Consider the following 12852-nt stretch of genomic DNA (forward strand, 5'->3'; position numbering starts at 1 on the left):
CAAGAATAATTCTGTCGCTCGCGAAAAAGTTTCAAATTTACTCGATTCCCCTGATTCTCTCGAAGAGCGAAACGAAAAATTCGATCGTGCGGCACATTTTGCCCCGTAACGAGGGGGAGCCGGCCCAATCGATTCTTCCTCGACGACTCTCCAATCGTCTTTCGAACACGCGAATCCGAATGCTTCGTGCCGTATGCACGCGATGATACAGTCCAGCGGGCGTTGCATAATTTACGACACCGAACAGCGTCCGCGCTCGGAGCGGATTCGAAAGCAGGATGGCGAGGATCGATTTCTCGATTCGGCTAATCGCGCGACTAGGATAATACCCTCTTGATGCGATTTTAATATCTTGTTGCACCTGTTTTGCCGCCAGTTACAGGAGACACCTGTTTAATTGTGCAATTTAATCGCAACAACATGTTCTTCCATTACCGCGTCTGAAGCCGATCTAAAAGTACAATAATTAAACTAATACGAAAATTTGCCCCTCAGAAGAGGAAATTCGAGGCTCGAGATTAACTTATCTAGGAGCATATAACGAAAATGGAGGCATCGTGCAGAGATTCGACACATTCTTCCAAGAACGAATTCCCCCGATCACGTTGGGGACACGTTGGATGGTATCGATCGGTGGATCGAGGGGGGCCGGTCACGATCATCCTCTTTGTCCTCGCCTTTCCGAAACTCCTCCTCGGTCTTTCTTTTACGGTCTAAATCCGGCCACAGAGGCGCCTGCGACCGCTCGCAGAAGTCGCCACGAGATACTCGTGAGAGGGAAAGAGAGAGAGCAGAAGGAAGCACGCGAGCCACCTTCTCGAGATGTTGGCCTTATAAGGCCTCCTCCGGGTGCTGCTCGGTCTTCCATTAGAAATCCTTTGTCGTCCCGACCTCTTTTTCCGGACGGATTCTCGAGGGCTTTTCGTCGCCGGGACAGAATCCGCGGGCCCAATCTGGACGGATAGCGAAACGGGGAGGAGATCGTTAGGAGAAGGTTTGGTTTGTGTCGTGGAACATCGCGGAGAAGAGTTTTTAAGATAATGAGAAAGCGAGCCGTCCTCTTTCTTTGTCCACTTGAGAGAATTACCCGAGAAAGGGATGACGTCGAGGGGACGCGATCTGGATCGGCCTTTCTAACGCTGTAAAACCGGGATTCTTCGCCGGATGAGTCTTTTTTACTGGAACAAATCTTTGCCCGCGCTCCCGGGGACCGACCACCTCGGCTCCCTTTGTCCAGGTATCGTTCGCCCCCGGCTCGAGCTATTAATCCGAGCGTTGTTTCCACGCATTGCCATTTCTCTTTCCTGTTTTATGAAATAACTCTGGATCGAAGAACGATTTTTCTCGCTACTTCTTATGCGTAACAACGCGATAGAGATTGTGCACATATCGAGATCGATCGTTAGGAGAAACGTTAGATTCTGATTGTTCGTAAAAACACCAAAGTGTAATACGGCGTGAAAATTTGTCGTTCCAGTTGTCCGCGATCTCCTTCTCTCGGATCGACGCGTTCACAGCCGTTGGTTTCACCTCGCGCTTTGCCTCTCTTCCTCGACAACGCCGGTAACGCGCGTAAAAACGATCTCGACTCGATTTCTATAATTGCCGTGGTACTTTTTCAACGTCCTTCGTTGCCGAGTAATCACCACCGGCCTTTCACTATTCATTCGGAGCGAGTTTTCAATACCTCGTTTGATCGGGAACGCGCGAGAAGCAGGAAATTAGATTCGAGTCCGTGTTGGCGAGCGACGCCGATCGAGGAGGAGAGGGCAGATTTTTTTCACCCCTCGAGGGGATGAAACGGGGATGAGAGAAGAAGCGATTTCATCTCGGTTGGCAATTTGTGTACCCGGTCAGCCCGCTTCGTTCCCTTTTGCGCGCTTTTGTTCCCCTCCCTTTTTGCTCGTCCCTTCTTCTTCTTCTTCTTCTTCTTCTTCTTCGGCTTGGTCTTCTCTCGTTGGAATTCCATCTCCCTCCCCCACTCCAGGACTCGCGAAATATCTCGACGCATTCCTGCGCACCGTGCAGGTCCGATTTGTGCCCTCTTGTCGTCCGTCTTAAGGACCTGTTACGACTCGTTCCGAGTCGAAGCGTCCACCTTCGATTCCTCGAAATTAACACGACGGGAAAACACCGATATACGCGTTATTAAAACACGCGCGAACCATGATAAGCGGGGACTAATTGATATTTTTCCTGGAAAAGAGGAAGAATTGTTGTTTCTATCCAACGAATACAAAACCGAGTATCAATGATGGATTAACTCGCGCATCTTGTTAATGGAAAGTTAATAACAGGAATATTTCTAGATGCTATTTCTATCTATCTAAGGATGGGAGGCAGCTTGCTAATCCTACCGTAACTGCTACCAGATGCCGTCGATCCGAACCGCCTTTCAGATACCCGCTTTCCTTCCCGTAACCTTCCATCGATGGGTCTCGACGATGAAAAATTCCCACGAAAATTGCGCAATCGCGGCGAAATCGTTGTATAAGCGGTGGTGACGAGAGGACGCCGAAGGAGTAGCTCTCTCGGTTCAAAGAACTTGTATCGTCGCGCCCTATATTTCGTTATCTCGGTGTCGTTAAACCACGGTTTAACTCGCCGGTTTTCTTCTCGGTCGATAACGCGATACCGTGGCTCGATTGCGCGAGTCGAGAATTGCGCGATTACGCTTCTCGAACGGACGCTTCTTTCGTTTGTTTTTTTTTTCTTTTTTTTTTTTTGCGAGTGTGGAAAACAAGGAGGGAAAAACGAGGATTCTTTTGTCGTTCGATCGTGAAGAAAATTGTTGGAGAATTCGGGATAGGGTTATTTTTCGGGCAATTAGCGCTACGTAAATTGATTTTAGACTCGGTCGTGGCTTCGCGATGGATGGAATCGTTTGCGCGCAGCTCCGGTTGAGGAAGAGGAGGAACAGGTTGAAAGGTTTTAGAAAGTCATCCTGACTTATTGAGCTTTACTCTTTTATTAGAAAGTTTGCTGATACTGTGATTCTTAACGGAAGACCAGAAAGCAATTTACAGTTAACAATTGGTGAAATCAAACGTATTGTTCAATTTCCTACATACGAGTCTTTATTATTTGCAATAACTTTTATTAGTTTTATAAATATATATATATATATATATTATTTACTTTTACTTTATTTTATCGATCATCGTTGACGTAGTTGAATAGAAGGGAGAAATTTGAGAAGAAAGAAAAAGAGAAAGAAGAGAAAAGTAAAAATGACGATGGACGTCGCATTAGAGCGCAATTTTATTGGCGAGAATACGATTCGTTTGACTCGATTCGATCCGTTGGAGCGTTCTTTGCCTCCTCCGGATTGGTTTACGCCGGTTTCAATTTGTGGCGCCGTCCGCGAAGCTTCTTCTAATTACCGCTAATTAGAGCCGATGCTAGTAAGTGGCGGCTGTTCTCTTCTCGGATCGTTGAAAGGAATTCCCCTCGACTATTGGCGTCGCCTAGTTTCCAAGAACGTTACTTTATCCAGAAACGGGACAGAGACTCTGAAAGCGATACCGGCGCTTCTTCTTGCGTTACATCCTCGTTAGCCTAGACATTTTGCGTATCAAAAATTTTAATCTTCCTTTTCGAATTGGATACTCTGCGGACTTTTTTAATTCCACACCTATATATTTCCAATTTCAACTTTTCTTCCTTGCATTAATTAAACGCCTATTTGTATAATTAATACTTTTTTTTTTTATTTTAAAGTGTTACACGCGACGATTTATCCGCATTCCAACAGATTCGTTTCACAAACTGGTCGCTCTTTAAGTCAGAAGAGTGATTAAAAATGGCGGAAGAACGTTGTTACGAGGAAACTCGGTCGCGAGAAACAATGGTGTAACTCCATTAGGATCGTGCAAAGGTTGGAGGGCGAATATGACGATTCTAGGAGAGGTTAAATCGGGCCCACATGCGCATTTCACTGGGCGTGGCCGGCCACTGTACTCCACTTAATCCGAACGACAACGTCGACGAAACGCGCTTCGCTTTGCTGCGGAATTCTCCAAAACGATCGAACCATTCCGGGTTCGGTTGGATCGATATCTCCGTTAAACGGATAACGAAAATAACGAAAAAGAAAAAACCGGGTGTTCTCGACGAAGAACGTAACATCATTTCGTGCGAAACATATTTTTTTCCCCAATTTCTCGATCCAACCAGATGAACGAATCGACAGTTGCGAGCAGATCCCAAAACGACGAGTTAAAAGGTCCTGCCGTGGGATAGTCTCTCCGCTTCTCAGGGACCCTTTCGGCCTCGGTGCGACGTTTATATTTCTCTCTCCACCACCTTCCTCTTTCTCTCGCGCTTGCTTCATACCTTGCCCCTTTCCGCAGCCGGGAGATGTAAATCTTCCGAGATGAACTTTTGCCTCTTGCGTCAGCCGAGGCAACTTCAAAGGTCCGAAACTCTGACCATGCTTGCCTGCTTCCACGGAACAGACGCCGAGGCCATGTTAAAAATTAACCACTTAACTTTTCGTTCGCGACAGCGCCACGAATTCGTGGCATTTATCAATGTCTGCAATTTTCTCCTTTTTTCCCCCGCTCCCCCAGTCCAGTAGAACGTTTAAATTCGTCGCGCTCGGTATTCGGAATATTCCTCGTCGGTCGAAGTAACCGTCAAGATTCGAATAACCTTCGAACCCTGATCCCAAAATGATCCGAAAAATTCCGATCTCCGTGTTCCCGCTCCCAGCGCCTAGCTAGTCCGCCATATTGGCTGGATCGCGAGGACGGTGTGCATTGGTCGCTCGCGAGAACGGTACCCTCGGCATCGAAAGCGAGAAGAAGCTAGGAAGCGACCCGGCTGAGAAGTGGTACAAGCGCGATTCAAGCTGACGAGAGTGGTCGCTGGAAAAGGGGGACGAAGAGGGGGGAGAAAGATGCGCGCGACGGAGAACGATGAGGATATTTGGACGCGTTGTTGCCGCCGAATTCTCGTCCGAATTTCTCGCAAACTCCCGCGCGTGGCGAAGGCTGAAGTTCCTCTCCGGTCGGAACGGCGAGGGGTCTCGGGCTTCTCTAGGTGCATTCAACTCGTCCCTGGTTCGTCGCGTTGGTGGGGTTTAATGGGCAAGCATGTCGTGTACCGTGAACGGCGCACCGGCAATCATGACTTACGCGTATCGACGCGCGCGAACCGCATAGGACGGACGGCGGGCATAATGCCACGGGAACGCTTCGCTCGTGGCCTGTTTCAATTTAATGCACAATTGCTCGCCTCGCGTCTCGCTCCGCGTTTCCTTTCTTCGTCGAGATCCGCCCGGCTCCCTCGTCGGTGTGCCGGGCCTCCTTTACACATGCGCGCGCTTCCCTCTCTGTGGCCTGGTTGTTGGACTTTCCAGAATAATTCCAACGACGAGATAGCGTTCCCCGCCTCTCGTCGGAGAAGGGGAATAATTTTTTTTTCTTTTCTTTCTTTTCTTTTTTGGAGAGGCGAGATTTTAGAGAGAGACGCGATCGGTGAGAATTGGATCGGCTCGGATGATTGGACAACGATTGATTTGGTGTACGTTGATAGAGATGGGAATTGGATGGAGTATCGTGAGAATTTATACAGTTTGGCGATAGATGGTGCGGCGTGAAGGGATGATGTTGCGAATGTTGCGAGTTAGATTTAGCGTAGCTTGGTGAAATTTTTTCGTATCCCAGTTTTTATATATAAGTATAACGGAAAGAGGAACATAGAGGCGAATAAAGGAATGAAAAATACATGAGATTCGGGGAAACGTAACGTATTGAGCGTGAAATCTAACTTAACAACGTTGAGAAGATACGTTTCTTCCGCTTAATCTGATCTAAAATCGTCGAATCGAGCGCATTCTATTCTTTTCTCCCTAATTGCGTGTACCTCGTATTAAATAATTAATAATATCGGGTTCGTTAAGAATTATGAAAATGCGAAGGATAAAAAGTTTTTACCAGATTGCGATCTTGCGACTATTTCGCACACGTGCTTTAATGAAAAATACTCGTGCAACGATTAAGATTCCAATTAACCGAAGTATTATCCGTATTCTTGTTCGAGACGAATTATTCCAAAATATAAAGATATAAAAACTTGAAATTATGCAATTAAAGAGGATTGTTTGAAATCCATCTCGACCTCGATTTTCGAAACGCGATAATCGAGCATCCCCCCTTTCTCCCTTCCCGGCATTAAACGATTTAATAAGCGCATTACGTAATCAGAGAAACGATCCTCGTTTTCTGGAAACGATCGTAGTAAGCTGAATTATCGAGGGCCTTCTTCCTGACGCGGTTCTCGAAAAACCGCTATTACCATCGACCGATAATCAAGCGATAACGATCGTTCGTGTCCAGATAGCGGCGAGAATGCGGGGCTGGTAGAATGCGTTTTGCATGCACCACGATATCCCGGATTACGGCATGAGCGCTGTTAATTGGTGCGCACAATACGATTGTGCCAGGATGCAACTGCCATGCCGGTACGATTGCATTCTCGCTGGCTAGCCCGAATTCTTCGCGCGTTAAAACAGAGTTCGAATTCTTTGGACACGGATAATTATTCCTAATTGGGTACGCGATCACGTACATCACGGTATGAAGGCCGATGGACAAAGGAAAAATGGAACATTCGCGCAAATTGGAGAAGAGGAGAATTCTTTTTCGGATCTCGATTGATTTGATAATTTTGAGTCGAGCACGAGGATAACAATTTGCGATAATTCGAATCATTCGACGAAATTATTCTCGTCCTTTTGTCACGAAGGATAAATAAATATGCACAAAATCGAAATATATATTGGAAAAAGCGGCGGAATACATAATGAAATCGATGCCACGATTGATATTTCGATATTGGCAACGTCCAATGGCATACCGTCATCACGGTCGAACGATTCGAAAAAAAAAAAAAAAAGAAACGAGCAAATACACGGGAAGCATGAGAACGTGAGCATCGTTTTCCAGTTCAATGCCAGACTCGATATTGTATATGTGTTTCATTCGCCGACCTCTTTACATAGAGGGTTGTGACCGAAAGATCTCCATTCGATGGTCAGGATGTCGCGACGTGGCGCACGTAGACGACGATAACGCGGTTTCATTGCGTGCTTCGATCGAATAGCAACATCGTGGCAACGAACGCGGAGGCGAAATCAATTAACTCGGCCACGTGTGTGGACGCACACGAACCTGACCTCCCGTTTTCCATTGTACAAGCGGGTAGTAGTACGCGTAGTACAACCTACAGAGTTACGTATACTATACGTACGCTTTTCCCGTACGTGTACAGGCAGCGTTGTCCTGAACGAGTACGGCCTGTACCCGCGTACATTAGCCGCGTGGGTTGCCATGGGCAACCCATGACTAACACACGTTCCAGCATCACGTGTCTCTCCTGCGTCTGTCTCTTTCTCTCGTGGTTCGCGCCAGTGCCGCCTTAACTGGTGGCGCTGCGCTCTTGTCATTTAGTTTCGATTTTATAATCGAATTTTGTAACAATTTTGTCGTTGTATCGTTATTTTTTATACAGAAATGTTTTACGAACGAAAATATAAATGAATGTACAAAGTTTTTGTGAGTGTCGGCCAATTCCAGTTGATTAAGAATTCGATTTCCGTGTTTAGAAGATATCGTTTCTCGAAGATATCGTTTGGAACGATATAGCAACGAAGTAGAGGTTAGTTAACATCGTTTAAAATAATTATTTGATTGATCGTATAATATCGTTTATAGATAATTATGAAATCAAAGTAAGAAAATCATTCTTAAATGAAATTTTGATAAAAGTATTCTTTAAACGTATAAGGAGATCATTTGTTCAATACGTTTATTACGTTTATTACGTTTGTATTTAACAAGTGAGCGGAGATACACGTAAGTAATGCGGTAACGGACGTGCGATATTTTAGTTGAATTTTTTGCCATTCGTTTGCTTGTTACGGTACTGAGGGTCATTCTTTCTCGTCCTATAAGTTATGCCCATCTTTTTCTAAAGTATTCCGCTTCTTCAAGTGCTCTAGCATCCAGGAGGTTTGCTCCTCTTCTCCTTGTCGTTCTTATCGTGACATACTTGCCATTTTCATCGCTCCTCTTTCTTCCTCGATGGTACCTAGCCCAGGGATGTATCGTGATTCATTGCGGTTCAACGATGCGTAATTTTCAGAGACGTGGCTTACGTAATATTTCACGAAGTTGTAGGGTGTTCCAAATTATCGATTATTCGAATCGTCTTATCGTCGTTTATTATCGTAGACTATTTATCTATTTTATAACGGATAACATTTTTGCTTTATCGCTAAATTCAGAAATGCCTTTATCAACTTAACGAAAAAACTTTGTTTCCAACAAATCAACGAAGTACTTAATATACTACTTAATACTAATAAACTAATGGAATTTCAGTTGTCTTATCCCTTCGACGAGATTGTTCCTCGTTAAAAAGATCTTTGAATGATTCTTTCTTATCGGCAATTTGTAACGCTCCACAAATCTACATCCCGAATCCCGTAACGCGCAAGCATAAAAAGATGAAATCCCTGGCGCTAGAAGAAAGTCGCTATTTCTGGTATCCCTCGGGGCGTTAGATCCAGGGTCTCGACTGAAAACGGATCGTCCCTGAACTCGTAGCGACTCCACGCGAAAGGGAAGGGGTCATGGAACTGGAGAGAGGGAGGAACGGATCGAGTTGAACAGAGATGGACAGTTCCTGGTGGGGGCGGATGAAGGACAAGAGCGGGAGGAAGAGAAACGGAACAGGGATGCTGCTCTTGAACAAAGACAGTGCATACGGACTAAGAAGCGAGACAGAAAGAGAGAACTATTTCTGGCCACCCTTGGCTATGTTTCTTTTCTTTCTTTCTCATACTTCTCTACCCTATCTCGTTTCTCTTTTTCTCGTCTTTGCCCAATTACGCATGATAGTTGGCCATTTTTTCGTCGGAATTTGCGGAAAGAAGAAAGTCACGATGAACGAAGAAAAGAGAGGTCAAGCCGAGAAATGCTTGGGAGAATAGCGGCGGAAGAAAGAAGGAAGTCGAGGATGGTGGAGAAATAGAGTCGAGCTAAAGCGACGAGAGAAGCTGTAACGAAATACGTATAAAGAGCGCATATATAATATATGCGACGAAAGAAAGATAGAGTGAGATAGAGTTGGCAAAGAAAGAGAAACGAACGAGGCGAACGAAACGAAGAGGGAAAACAGGAGGCTAACAAAGGGTGGGAGGAAGATGGCGTAAAGGTAGCGCGATAGAGGCTAACGTACAGAGAACTGAGAGGGTACTAGAGAGTTGCGGGGAGAGTTCTAGAGTGGAACCAAGATGGGATGACGAAACTACGAGGAGGAGAAAGAAGAAATTAAAGGGAGAGAGAAGGTTGAACGAGAGGAAGATAAACGGTAGGTCTGACTGAATCATCGAAGAAGGATGGAAGATACGATGCGGTTGTGAGTAACGGGGAAAGAACGACGAGAGAGAGGTAGTGAAAAGGTGAAGAGTGCGAGAGAGACGGAAGAGCGGCGGACGATTCAGTGAAAAGAGCGAGAGTGAGCGACAAACGGAGCTTTCGAGGGTACAAGAGAGAAAGTATTAGTGTTCCCTGTCCGTGGAAAAGAGAGGGAGAGGGCAGATGAAGCACGTCTGGACAAGAGAAAGAGAGAGTGTGAGCGTGGAAGGGAAAGAGCAGGGACGAGACAGAGTGCGCCCACTGAGCCGCCTCCATACCACCTCCAGCATTCCCGGCTTGCACACACAGTTGCAGCTGCACCGCCGCCGTGGTTCGCTCGTGTGCACATGCGAGACTGCGCGCGCGTCCATCTCTCGCTCGCAATCATCTCTTCGCCGGTACGCTGTGTGTATTAACGACGCGCTCTCTTCTCGATATCGAACCGTATAGCGTGTAAGTTTTTCCTCTCGACAGGAGAGTGTCGTGTACCAAGATCGAGCCAGTTTTCCTCGTGACTATCGTGTAAGATCGTGACTATCGATCGGATTATTCGTCGTCAATGTCGGTGAACGAAATTTCGGAAAACTTTCAAACTTTTCCAAAAATCGTATCGATATTTTTCTCCAACGAAGTCATTTTCATCCCCAGTGAGATATCCAGTGAACAAATTTTTTCCAAGTAAGATTTCTTCGGAGCATACGCGATTGGTGCACGTGCATTCGTGGTCCCGGTATCACATCGAAATTTCGACATCTCGTTAATTCCAGGAATATATTACACGATCGATCGGAAAAACTTTGACATTTGGCAAATGTCAGCGGTAGTCTCTGGTGGAGTCTCTTCCGTATAATCGAATCGTGGCTCGTGATAAACGTTAAGAAGAAGCGGTTACAGTTGAGTGTCTCTGTTTTCGATACGCACGCACGCACACACGAGTATTGCGGTTGTTTCCTTCGCTGTTGTGATATCCGATCGATTTCAAGGGAGACATGTGATCTCGCGTCGAAACGGGTAAGGAATAGGATCGAGAAGAAGCATCAGCTTGACCGGTCGCTCAGAGGCTCGAAAGGGATTTGAAGATGGATTGGATGAGAAGGCAGGACATTAAGGAGGAGTCACCGGAAACTCCTACCGCTCTGACACCGGATGAGCCCGACGAGTCCTACTTCGAGGAAGACACCTCGATAGACGAGGGCATGGTACGTGATTCGCGTGGTTATTGCCACTTACATTACCGTTCGTTTCGAGTCAAATTACGTATCATTTTATTCGTAAATTTCAACCTTGAGATTACTCTTTTACAATTCTAATTTCTCCGCTATAATACAGTTCGTTAGAAGAATCCTCGAAAAGATTTTCGCTTTTTGTGCGATTAGAAGATAGGATAATTTAGAGTTCGAGTAACTCGTTCAGGTCACTGATAAATCGTGAAAGGCATTCTCCATGTTTGCAAATCATACAGCGAGAGAACTTATTCGAGGAGTAAAAAGTTTCGCAACGAGGAAATATTGCCATTGTTTCAGCCAACTATTACGCGATGATTCATTCATTCGTTCAAGTTTCTAGCAATAATTTTTTCCTAATTCGTATAATAACGATTGACGAGCACGAAGGAAATCCGAGATTAATCGCAAAATCGTCAATTTTCGATTGCGTAATCGCGTATGGTTTGAAACGAGTGTCACCGACTCTCGTATCCAGGATATGTTATTAATGGAAAAGTATGCATGTTAATTTAACGCGTCGCCACGCACCGAGAACGTTTCGAAAGTTTGTTCCGATCTTTACGCCGATCTCGTTCCTCTCGAGAAACTTGCGAGGGAAATATTTACAGGGGACGTTACGTATCGATTTCAATGGAGTTTCGTAGGAAAATACGATACAATAACGCGAAAGATCGAAGATTAAACGTTAATCTTCTTCGTTAAAATTTAATTTAATCCTCTTCGTAATATCTCGTTTGTAAAACGTTGAACGATATTTGGGTAAACGAATATTTATCGATACCTGGATTTTAACTTTTTTAATCTCTATCGTAATAAACTTTCCTCCAAGTCGACACAGACACGATATTACAATACGGATTCTAATTCTCGATAACGTACAAGTTACACACAGCGCTTTATACGCTGCGTCATTGATCTTCAATCTTTCGCCCATAGATCGTCGCGTAGAAAACGCATACACACGGCGCGTAGTATACCTCGGCTAACTCGATTCTATTTCACGCGCATTTGCTCGTAGTGATCGTCGCGGGCGGTTTCGTGTCGTGAATCCATGTCCGATAATAATTTAAATTAACGATGCTCGTGTTACGTTGGCCCACGGCCACGTAAATTCAACCGAGCTTCTTTCTTCCGGCCGTGAGGCAAGCTCGTGAGGAGATCCACAGACGGGGATTTAGGTCTGCCATTAATTTTGCTTTATCTCACCTTGACCCTTCCCCCACCCCGCCCTCTCCCTCCTCTCCCGTCCCCTTTTTAATCTTTACGAGGCTGCGCCAAGTAAGAAGTTATTACGACGCTTCCTTCCGGCGAGGCGCGCCTGTAATTGTTATCATTTTCAGCGGAAGATGCTTCTCTCTCTCTCTCTTTAAACGCTTGACGGATCTAACTCGAACTCGTGCAATATTATTGTTAAAATGTTTATTCGCTCTCTAAATTTCTCCACTCTTGTGAAACTGTTTTCTCAAAAAACACGATATTTATTCCTCTACACTGCTCGAGTGTACAATAACCTCTCGACTCGAGATAAAGCCGTTTACCGTCATATATCACCATCATATGTACTTAGGGAGGAAATGCACGCTGGTGGGATATAACGCGACCGTTTCCGCGCAAAATCTCACGTCCCACGATACTTCCTTAACTCGCGAGAGAGCATCGTGATTCGGTTTGATCGAGGGCGACGAGACTCGCCGGTATCTCGAGTTACCAGTCCCTGGTAATTGGCACGCGGGGTGGGCCAGAGTGGAGAAGCGGCGGCCGTTAAGGGAAATTCGAACACGTGTCGCGATCGACCCCCTCTTTTCTCGACCCGGCCTTCTCGACAGGGCGCGAACGTTGCAGCGGGCTTAACCGGGCAACGAGAAAATGGACTCGAGTGTAAAGTTACCTCGAATCTACAGTTACCGCCATTGTTGCGGCCGTTTTGTTGCCTCTGAAGTGGCTGCTTGAATTACGGCCCTGAAGCCCCCGAGCCTCGATCGGCGCCGTGCACACGCACCGCCGTGTTGTCAAACGCGCGATATTAAACGTTTTAAACGCGGCCCACCAAACATCGATATAACATGCAGGGTACGGTTTAAACGCAGAGGAGGGGGAGCCTCGATCTAACGGATATCTGCATATCTGCGTGAGAGCTGATACGCCAAACACGAAACAATACGCGCTCCTATTTCGAATATTTCCCTCGGATTGTTTTCCAA

General features: G+C 45.8%; 1 protein-coding gene across 3 annotated transcripts in view; it reads left to right on the plus strand.

The window, feature by feature from the left end:
* The window catches only part of LOC108003717 (amyloid beta A4 precursor protein-binding family B member 1-interacting protein), a 114173-nt gene that overhangs the window by 52335 nt on the left and 48986 nt on the right, over positions 1–12852 (plus strand). Inside the window, exon 1 of one of the 3 annotated variants that reach the window (XM_017066164.3) lies at positions 9715–10624. The exons of the other annotated variants lie outside the window; for them this stretch is intronic. Within the exon in view, the coding sequence (XP_016921653.2) occupies positions 10505–10624 (120 nt within the window). The 5' untranslated portion in view covers positions 9715–10504. Of the gene's footprint in view, positions 1–9714; positions 10625–12852 lie in introns of those variants that run through there. 3 annotated transcript variants of the gene reach the window in all.

The sequence above is a fragment of the Apis cerana genome, linkage group LG12, assembly GCF_029169275.1.
Source record: "Apis cerana isolate GH-2021 linkage group LG12, AcerK_1.0, whole genome shotgun sequence".
Lineage (NCBI taxonomy): Eukaryota > Metazoa > Arthropoda > Insecta > Hymenoptera > Apidae > Apis > Apis cerana.